At 39.5% G+C, this 10,963-nt stretch overlaps 1 protein-coding gene across 6 annotated transcripts in view; it reads left to right on the top strand.

Annotated features, from left to right (window-relative positions):
• Nucleotides 1–2,596: 2,596 nt before the first annotated feature.
• The window catches only part of dcst1 (DC-STAMP domain containing 1), a 28,769-nt gene continuing 20,402 nt past the window's right edge, over nucleotides 2,597–10,963 (top strand). For 3 of the 6 annotated variants that reach the window (XM_041988684.1, XM_041988686.1, XM_041988685.1), the window contains exons 1-7: nucleotides 2,598–3,085; nucleotides 3,716–3,844; nucleotides 5,264–7,067; nucleotides 7,445–7,816; nucleotides 8,500–8,574; nucleotides 8,652–8,780; nucleotides 10,318–10,457. In XM_041988684.1, coding sequence (XP_041844618.1) covers nucleotides 6,809–7,067; nucleotides 7,445–7,816; nucleotides 8,500–8,574; nucleotides 8,652–8,780; nucleotides 10,318–10,457 — 975 coding nt within the window. In that variant the 5' untranslated portion in view covers nucleotides 2,598–3,085; nucleotides 3,716–3,844; nucleotides 5,264–6,808. Of the gene's footprint in view, nucleotides 3,086–3,715; nucleotides 3,845–5,263; nucleotides 7,068–7,444; nucleotides 7,817–8,499; nucleotides 8,575–8,651; nucleotides 8,781–10,317; nucleotides 10,458–10,963 lie in introns of all 6 variants that reach the window. The other 3 variants (XM_041988683.1, XM_041988681.1, XM_041988682.1) reach the window with 3 other exon arrangements.

Here is a 10,963-nt window from a genome sequence, read left to right as displayed (position 1 = left end):
TTCATTTTTTAGACTTGTCCAGCCTTCATCCAGCTTTTTTCTTTTTTTCTCTATCCAGCTGTGCACAAATTCAATCCCGTTCTTAACCAATCAGAAGATACTAATTCTATCTATCTATCTATCTATCTATCTATCTATCTATCTATCTATCTATCTATCTATCTGTCTGTCTCTGTCTAAAAATTTTAAATGACTTTTCTTAAATTAAAATATGAATAATCTTTTAATCAGTTATTTCTATAGATTTACATGTTTATAGTTATTTGTTTTATTTTGATTTTTTGATATTGATTTACTCATTTTAATTATGAGATCTTTTTTACTATAAATTTAATCGATGAAATTATATTATTAATTTATCACTATTGGACAAGATTATCTTATTTATTCTAAGAAATAACTTAGAGGCTCCAGAGTGCAAATGGTGATTCTGTTTTTTTCTACTTTGTTTAATGAAGATGATATAGGCTACTATTACACATTTTAGAAAATCATGTCATCTGCACAGCAAACAAAAATCCTTTTATTCAATCACAGCCTTCCTCTGATGATCTGTAACTGATCAGGTAGAATGTTTGTGGCAGCTGACTGTCACTGTTCTTGTATTACGTCTTTATTAATTATTATTATCATTGACCCTGAGGCCTCGGCTGTACCTGAATCAACCAGGATGTCAGACTCCCCTGCAGCTTGTTCTGTGCTGCTGACTAATAGTGAACTTTTTGGCTCTTGTGTTCCTAACTGTACATTAATTACAACATTTAATATTGTTATTTCAGAACAATTATGTTGTAACTGTTGCTCTTTACCTTGTTTATTTTCTTTGAGATGTCGTTAGATTTTAAAATGTGCTATACAAATAAAATGTATTATTAATATTTTAATTTTACTAAACAGGCGAACTGCTGGGAAAGGCTCCAGCTTCCCTCTGACCCTGAACTGGACTAAGTAGAAGATGGATGGATGAATAAACAGGAGCAACATGGTTCCTGTACAGACAAGTGAATCATGCAGTTAGACGTTCACATCATAATGCAGCACATTATAAAAGCCCAAAATAAAATAGAAACACCACTTAGAAGCTGCACTTCCATCCATACGGTGCATCATCTCTTTCCGGCTACCAGATGCTCTTCATTTAGTTTCTATTTTACTCAAGGTCTGAATGTGGAGCTGAAATGGAGACTCATCAGACCAGCAACGTTTCTCCATCTTCTATTGTCCAGTGTTGGTGAGTGTGTGTGAATTGTAGCCTCAGTTTCCTGTTCTTAGCTGGCAGGAGGAACCCGGTGTGTCTTCTGCTGCATCCTGGTCCAGACAACTGCTGCTCTGGATGTTTTCTCTTCTTCAGACCATCTCTGGAAACCCTGGAGATGGTTGTGGGTGGAAATCCCAGTAAATACTCAGACCAGCAACCATTCAGAGTCTCTTAAATCCTCTTTCTTCCTCATTCTGATGCTCAGCTTGAACTTCAGCAATTCGTCTTCATCGCGTCTCCATGACTACATGCTGCCGTGTGATTGGCTGGTTGGATATTAGTGTTAACATCAGTTTACACGACATGACATGATGTCTGAAATTATTTTTGTTGCTGTCGGTTACAGTGATGGTCCAGTCTTCATGTCTTCAGCTCAGATTTGTGTTATTCTTCCAGACTTATTCTCTTTCTGAAGGTCATTCAGAGGTTTTCTTTGGACATTTTCTGCCTTTTCCTAAGTTCCAGTCCAGTCCTGGTACCCAACCAGTTCCAGAGGAACTTAACTCTGAGTCCTTCAGGGTAAAAGGCTCCTGTGGTGACACATAACAGCAAAGAACCGGTTTCAACTGGATCTTTATGCTCTTTGTCACAAAGACGCTTCATTTGTTCCCATTTCTTTAGTTTCATGTGTAAAACCAGCAAAGATCAGACCGTCTGACAGAAAACAGGACTTCAGCAGCACCAAGGGAATTCCCAAACAGCTGTTAGCTGGAAACATGGAGTTTTGTTGTAGAGTATTTTCTGACTCTTCATGCCACTGTGGGGTTTATTTTGTGGAAGCAGGTGTTGTGGAGAAATATTCTGTGGTGGCATTTTGTAGTTTATTGTCCTCGATAACATTCTATAGTTTTGTGAAACCATCGTCTGGTTGATAACTTCTCCTCTCTCCTCGTTGCCGTACTGTTTCCCCTTTGGTGTCTTCATAGCCGTTTCTGTGATATGGTGACTTCATTATATGAAGATCTTCTCCTCTGGATCATATTATTTTGTAGTAAATTACTTAAAGCTTATGATGAGACAAAAATACTTTCAGGTAAAAGAAAAGCTCCAGACATCAGCTTTATGTAAACATGATGATGGTTTATTACAAAAAGTGACATCGTAAACAGAAATGCATCTCTGAGGTCTCTGAAGCCTCGTAGAAAAACAACCAGACCAGATGTGGGTTGTGGTTTTTATACTATTTTAGACAAACACATTCCTGAGTCATGGATATAGTATGTTCGTGTGTAAGTCCAGTCTCTAAGACAAAAACCTTATATGGTAAGAACCTGAGTGTGTCTTACACAATGCTGAGAAGCCTAGAAGTCTGTCCATGCCTGGATTATAAGGCAAACAGCCGTCTGCTTACAGCTGCATGAAGTTAGTCCTAATCTGTGTTTTTAGGTCATTCTAATGAATGAAATGTTGCGAATAAGATACTTAAGATACAGATGGAGGACAAAAGAAGAAGAGTCAGGACTAAAAACTATCTACAGCAGAGGAACAGGATCTGAAAGTGATGGAAACGGGAACAAGCTGCTTCACCGCAGGTTCTGTCATTTAAAGCTGAAGCAGAAAATAAAAAGTAGAAACTTTCCGATGAAACAGAAACTCCAAACAGATCCGAGAAGCGTGTGTCTTCAACAGAAACCTAACAGAAAGCTGGGAAGAAGACGGGCGTGTATCAGCTTGTGTGTGTGTGTGTGTGCGCGCGCGTGTGCGTGGGAGGATTCAGGGACTCCGAGCCGGAACAAGTGTGAAATCTCTCCGCTCGCATTTTCCCGGTTTTTCGCGGATTTTTGTGGATTTCTTTCAGTGACCCAACCTGCACAGATGGCGACCGAGGTAAGACCAGCTGATCGATCAGCTGATCGACCAGCTGATCGATCAGACTGACGGTGTATTAATGAGAGCGATCTGATCAGAAACGATGCGTCATGATGTTGAAAACTTCCAGATCTCACATTCCTGATAGAGGAAGAAGAGAACAAAAGAAGGCCGTTAAAACGGTTTTATTCATCCAGCGTTCGTGTTTTAGCTCAAATGTGAGGCAATCAGCTGATTTATTATTATGTCGTTTTCAGGCCATTTTTACACAAATAAAGAAACTTAAAGTTTTTTTAATGAGCCTAAACTTCTCAACTTCTTAACGTGAAGACATTCAGCAGAATTAACTCTGTAAATAAATGATTATGCTAATTTATCATGAAGATCAAACTAAATTTCCAATTCTCTGAAAACAGGAACAGCTGTAAATCAGTTTATAGTGATATAGTGAACAGTTTATTCAAAGTTTATATTGAATTCTGTTCTTTTCTTACATCGTAATAGAAAAAACAAACAAATAAAAGTAAAGTTATGAGAGGAGGCGGATCCTGTCTGACACGCGCAGTTCAGATGAAGCCCCTCAGTGGCCCTCCGATCCTGATTATTGATGATTGATTATTGATAACCACAGCTGTTGTTGTGTTTCAGGACACGGCTCTGGCGCGCGCCATCATCACGCTGGTCAGAGGGTTTCACAAAGCCGCCAACAACAGACCCTCCATGAGCATCGCCCAGTTCAAGACTTTGGTCTCCAAACAGATCCCTGAAGGTGCCAAGGTACTGATGACGTCACAGCCAATCCTCCAATCACATCACACTTCTCATTTCAAACTTCTTCAGTCCAAAAACTGAAACTGAAAAAACTGAAATTTATGGAGAAAACATTTCAGCGCGATTACTTTATTCATATTTTATATTTTTACTGTATTTATTTTACCAATTAGATAGACAGACAGACAGACAGATAGATAAATAGATAGATAGACAGACAGACAGACAGACAGACAGATAGATAGATAGATAGATAGATAGATAGACAGGATTTATGTAGATAAAAATGTTATAGTTCTTTATGAATTCAATGTTATTTATAAAACTGATAATTTCTCACATACAATTTATTAACTTAAAATGCGCCATTTTTGTGTTTAACTTTTAAACAATATATTTTATTATCTACTTCTATTTCTGTTGACTTTTAAATTTTTATTTAGATATTTTATTTATTTGACATATTCTCATTTCCAGCTTCCAGACCAGCATAGATCTATAAAACCAGGAACATTTAATTCCAGGTATCTGGAAGGGAAAAATCCAGTATTTCATCGTTATAATCAGAGGAAGTTTTCCAAATCTACAAGTTATTTTAAATGTACATACGTGTACATTTCCACATGTGTGTAGTAATCCTGACACCTGAACTGACTCACCTCATCATACAAACTGAAGTCACGTCTGTGGAGTCAGAAACGATGGAACCAGGTCTCCTCCTGACTCGGAGACTAACTTCCTCTAACTAAAACTCGTTTCATCCTGTGGGCCAACGTGAACCCTCTGGTGGGCCTGTTTTAGCCTCCGGGCCATATGTTTGAAACCCCTGATGAAGATCCTCATTAAAATAATTAAAAACCAATAACTTACCTTTTTTCTGTTTTGTTTTACAGAAATTTGTTCTTTAAATAAATTTCCTGAAGGATTTTAATGCACTAATTTATTGTAGTTTCATTCATTTAGTTTGGATAACATTTGCTCCAAAAAGGGTATCAAGTCATTTTATCTCCTTATTTTACTCGTTTTGCTTTATTTCTAATATTTGCATTGATTTTTATGAATAAAATAAAAAGGAAAACAGTTAATTCACTTAAAAATGGGAAAAAGTTTTTAATAACAAAAGAATGGATAAAAATAAATATTTCAAAATACATAAAAAACCATCTGAACAGAAACGAATGTTTACTGTTTTTATTAATGAGAAAAGAGAAGCAGCAGTTCATCTTCCTACCAGCAGGGGGCGCTGCTGAACCATCAAACATCTGGAGATGAAATAAAACTTCCTGCCAGCAGGTATGATGAGAGTTCCTCCTCTCAGGTCTTCCTGCTCTGAGCGGTTGAGACTCTTCCTGCTAACATCCCCGTCCGCTGAGTGTTTTTCTGTTTCCAGCTGTGCTGACTGACTTTCTGACTTCTTGTCTGCAGAGGGTGGAGGATGAGGAAAGTCTGCGTCAGCTCCTGCAGGAGATGGGTGTGAAGAACGGTCAGAACATCTCCTTCGAGAACTTCTGGATGTTCATTAAATACCAGGCCATCGAGCAGTCCATCAAAGTTAAACAGGACAAGGACACCTGCGTGTTGCTGTGAGATCTGAGCCTGAAAACACCGCATCCACCCGGCCACAGGGGGCGCTGCAGGACCAGTCAGCACAGAGGACATAAAGGAGAAAAAGAAAGAAATGGACGAATTTAAATTTAGCCTGTGTTACAGTCAAATTAAAACCAGATTAGAAGGAAATGCTGCAGTGTGAATGTACAGATTCAACATGTGCCTTTTAAAGACAAAAATAAAGAAATAAAATCCATCAGAAGCAAAGAATGAAACTAGACCACTGGTTTCTAAAGCTGGGAATGAAAAAATTATAGCTTATTGGGATGCTTCAAACGAAGACAAAAAACAAAGCAGGACTTATTTTATAAGGTACAAACAAGGTATTTGCTTTTTATTTTTTATATACATACACAAATACACATGCATACATGTACACGTATGAGAAATTTCATTCACTCATTTTGTCCCCACAGCAAAGGAAACAAACAAATATTTAAAAATAAACAATAAAACTGACACATACAGCTATAAAGCGGGCTGAAAATACTGCATCACCTGTTGCTTCAAAGGGAACGACATCAAAAAGACTTTCAATCCCGTGTGAAATGACAAAGATCCCGGGAAGGACACGACTTTAATCTTCAGTCTGAACGTTACTGACATGGTTTCACGTCATCTGTGTTCACAGTAATATCTAATCTCTAGATGTCTGAATGTTAAATGTGTTCAAATCCAGCTGTAAAATGACACTATCCATGAAATCAGCAGTTTTTAATGAACTTTAAACATGTCAAGATGTTTGTGTAACGACATCCAGAACTATTGATCCCTCTTAGAGAAAAAAGTGGTGCATATGTTGATGGAAACAATGGCTAGAGATGCTTAAAACCTGACTGTAAAACAGTCTGTGATGGCTAATATTTATTTACAGAAGGAAAACAATGAACAGGAGGGAAACCTAACTAATGAAACATGACTTTGGAGGAAAAAACTTTTTGACGGAAGGTGATAGGTGATATTTAAACACACATTAACAGTATATAATGTCGATTAACAGCCTTTGGAGTAATGATAGTAAGTTTCATCTGGGGATAAGATGAAATTTCCAGCTCCAGAATAACTAAAAGTTGTGGAAAAGATGGAGTCCTGAACCTAATCTGGAAGCTCATCGAAAAGAAACTAACCAGGGACTCTGCTTCTTCCCAGAGCTCCGCTGACACTCCGAACCTCTGAACATTACACATGTGTCTTACACAAACATGGAATCTAGAACATGTGGTAATATTATTAAATATATATATTTTATAAATATTCATTTATGCAGGTTGGCATAAAGTTCAACCAGGAAAATTTTTCTTGATGCAGTTTCAAATTTAGTGGTGTAAAAATAAATAAATAAGTAAATAAACAAATGAGAAAATGAGTCCATTCAAGCTGACACATTCAGCCCTTTTGTGCCAGCTGACTCCGTACTGCTGCCTTCAGCTTGCAGGCTTTCTCCAGGCCTCCTATAAACTCCTGGAGAAAGCCACAGGACCCATAATCATCGGCGCACTGGGGGCCGTGTCCCCAACAGAAGAGACATGGCTCCAGCAGATACCTGGAGCAACATCAGACATGTCTGTCCAGAGGAGATCAAGAACTGCTGAGATACTAAACAGGCCCCTGCAGCTCCCAGGTCTCTGGTAGAGGACTGGAGCTGGAGACGAACAGCCACACACCCAGGGGAGATGGGGGTGTTTGAGTTTAGGAAAAAAATAATATATTTATATATAATTTCAAAGGGGGTTTGAAAAAACAAACCCGCTGCGCCCCACTATTACTGAGATGATTAAAAAGTACAGTTAGCATTGCGCTAACGTTTATTTTCTTCTTAGCTTTGGCTAATTGTTAGCTTAAAGCTAGCACACGGCGCCCGCACTGCTAGCTAAATGTTGCTTGTTTTTGAGGAGCTATCTGTTACGTGTCTCTCTCCACCTGGACAGTTATATCTTTTAGCATTTGTGTCTTCTCTCCATCACCCTCATTATTTCAGATACGCTTTCACTCCAACAGAATTTTTTCATGTAACCTGGAGACCAATCTGTTCTAACCCATGGAGACCAGAGGGGCTTCGGACAGGGGCTTCGAGAAGCTTCCGTTGCCAAGCAACCGCTACATTTCTAACCGCGCTCTGGTGGAGTATCACACTGTGGAAAATGGAGGACACTGACCTGCGGAGACCTTCTCTTTGCATCAGTAAGTTAGAAACAAGTTTAGCCTCGCCTCTCGTTTCATTGCTGAGTCTTGTTGTTATTCATCCAGCTGTTTTCTGCCTTGTTTTTCCAGTTGCGCGCAGGGTCATAACGACTGTTTTCAGCCAATCAGAAGAGTTTCCGGTGGTTCACCTGTTCCTCAGAGCGCTGTTTGGAGCACTGAGCGGCTCAGGTACTGTCATCAACACCTGGATTTCACATCTGCTCAAGCAGAAGACATTAACAACCAGTTATCAGCATACCGGTCATAATCATTGATATGTACACGTACATATGATCAGAAAGCCACACGATTGGTTAAAGCCACGTCCAGCACAGAAAACACAATAATGCGCATGCGCTGGACTATGACTTCAACAATTGCACATTAAACGTCATAACAACACATTGTAGCACGCGCAGCAACATACAGGTTATCGTTTACTGTGTGTGTGTGTGTGTGTACATGTGCGTGTTTCTGGGTGAATTTTTGTCCTGTTTATTCAAAAGTGTGATTGTCTTTTTTATTCTAAAAAAAATCCCCCAAAATGAGAATTTGATGAAAATACAAAATAAAAGATTGCTTATTATAATTATTTTAAGAAAAAAAGTTTTATTTAGCAGAGTTCCTTTGTTTTTTTTTATCTTTTTAACCAGAGACAGAGAAGCAGCAGCAGAGGAAAACTCGTGATTGTGTTTGCTTGCTTGCAAGAATAAACCATAAAAACCTATAGATCTTGTTTGCATCAGGAATTTCTGTTGTTCCTGTTGGATCAACTCTAATAGCTGATGAGACTGATTACATAATGATGACATATGATGATGCTGATAATATTTAATGAACACATCTTGTTGCTGTGGTCCTCCGTCTTTCAGTCCTGTTCCTGGGAATCTCTCACAGCCTCCCTCTGACCTTTGACCTGAAGCTGGCAGCAGGATTTTTATTTGTTGGTGAGGAGGGCGCCACATTCTCGTTGCAGCTCTTGAACGCATCATTTAAAGAGCTGACGGAGGCGTGTGTGTTCCAGGTGTGTGCGTGGCTGCCGGAGCGCTGTCCTCCTCCTTCAGGTGCTCCGTCTTCCTCGTCTTTCCCAGCATGTTCGGGTCTCGCGGCCGCGCATACCTGATGATACTGATCATGTCGGTTCTGTACAGAGGTAAACACACACACACACACACACACACACACATCCTCATCATCACTTATTGGAGTTGATTGTTCTCAGCTGATGTCTGAGTATTTTGTTGATTAATCAAGGAGCAGTTTTAGCTGTAAGTATAAAAAAAATATAATTTTTCTTGTTTCCACCAAAGAAACTAAAAATCAGGAAATGTGCACTTTGTAATAAACTGGAACCGGCTAATATTTTTATTTAAAAATGTACTGAAGCAGTTACCAGAGAAGCTGTCTCCTGTTTGTGGACATTTTTTCAAACTTTTACGATCTGCTGTGACGCTGTGACCACAGGGGGGCAGTAGTGTACGTTTCTCAGCGTGTACGCCTGCGTCGAGCAGAAATGGGCCTTTAGAAGACTTGAAAGCGTTTGTGTTTAAGTCTGAGTTCATTGTAATGCCGGTACAGTAAAGTCACACATTCTGATGGCGATCAGAAATGGTGACCTGATCCTGGCTATGAGGGGGTCACATATTATGTTAGAAGACTTCAGACTATGAGGGGTGACATAGCCAGAGATGTGTTTCACACCTCTCCAGACATCCTGCACATTTGTTTTGCAGCTTGTATGAAACAAGGTGATGAGGAAACATTGTCTAGTCTAGAAACTCGGTGCAGGTTTGAAGTCGTCTGTTCCTCCTAGATTCTTCCATTGAACTGGTTCCGGTGCTGGTTCAGAGCTGGGACCTTGCTTAGGACCAGTTCTGCCTGTTTCAGCCACCAGAACTCCACATCACCAGCAAAGCTGGTGCTTTGAGCCGGAACCAGCTACGTGGTCCAGAGCAAATCATTAATATAAAAACTTATTTAGTTTACATAACTCATGCCAACTGTAGGCCACCATGTGTTTAACATCCATTTATGCGTTGACTATTCTATTCTATTCTATTCTATTCTACAGTCATTAAGCAGACGCTTTTATCCAAAGCGACTTACATCTGAGAGCAGTAGTCAGACTGGTGGGGGTCCAGTTGGACCCAGGTGCTGTCATTAATGCTAGAGGCAGTGCTTATAATTTTTTTTATTTTTTTTTTTTTTTGTAAGTCATTTTGTTTAAATACAAGATCATGATTTCATCGAACAACATCATCTTGGGCATAAGTGCAGCAGCTTATTCATTACTTGGCTGAGCCAAAGACCTTTAGGCTTTATGACAGGAATTGTTAAGCCTCCTTCCTGGAAAACCCCCCCAGGTAAAATTTAGATGTGAGAAACGGATCAGATTTGGGATCAGTTTTATCTGCAGTGTGAATGTCGTTTTCGTGTCTTCCAGAATGCTGATCATTCTTAGTTATGTCATGAAAATCCTGCAGTGAAACTAAAACCATCCAAATATAAACTACATACAACATGCAGCCAAGTCTGAACCAGAACCAGAACCAGAACCAGAACTGCTTCTGTGTCATTAAGCTGATCCACAGACATGTCCAGCCTGCTGGATGTCGCTGTGCTGCAGCTCTGAGCTGCAGAATCTGTCTGAGGAAGCGTTTCTCAGCTCGTGTCTCACCGTGTGTTTACAGGTCCCATCTCAAACCTCCAGCAGAACGCCGAGATGGCCGCTCTGTCCCTCAGCTGTAACCTGGACCTGCAGGTTAACCACAGCATGTTGCTATGGAGACACGCCATCAGGCCGTTTGTCGTCATCTCTCAGGAGCTCACGGTGAGACGAACGATGCTGTAAATGATCTTCAGTCCCAGATGCTGCAGGCGTGTTTCTAGTTTCTGAATAGGAGGACGTGGTCAGCGAACGCAGGCGATAGCTTTTCTCTAGTCTTTAAAACTAAGTTTTAACCAATCAAACTGTAGGTTGCAGCTTTTGTTGGTTTGAAGAAAACTTTCCAGCTTTTCTGGATTCAGGTTTTTTGGGATTCAATGTTGAGTTCACTGTCTGGAAAAAACAGAAATATATCAGAGAAGCTGCAACCAGAGATTCTTACTCTTTAGTCACTAATTCAGGTGTTCCACCTTTATTTTGTAAATAATAATATTAATGATAACTTTATTTATATAGCGATGTTTATACAAATGTCACATAGAGCTTCAGACAGCAGCAAGAAATCAAGTAAAACATTAGAAATAAAACTGTATAACAGTAATTTACTGTAATCAGTAGCATCAGATCTCCTCAGGCAGCTCGTTCCAGAGTTTCAGGGCTTTGACCTCAAA

The sequence above is a fragment of the Melanotaenia boesemani genome, chromosome 6, assembly GCF_017639745.1.
Source record: "Melanotaenia boesemani isolate fMelBoe1 chromosome 6, fMelBoe1.pri, whole genome shotgun sequence".
Classification (NCBI taxonomy): domain Eukaryota; kingdom Metazoa; phylum Chordata; class Actinopteri; order Atheriniformes; family Melanotaeniidae; genus Melanotaenia; species Melanotaenia boesemani.
Note: the sequence above shows the minus strand (reverse complement) of the source record. Positions and strands in the feature narration are given on the sequence as shown.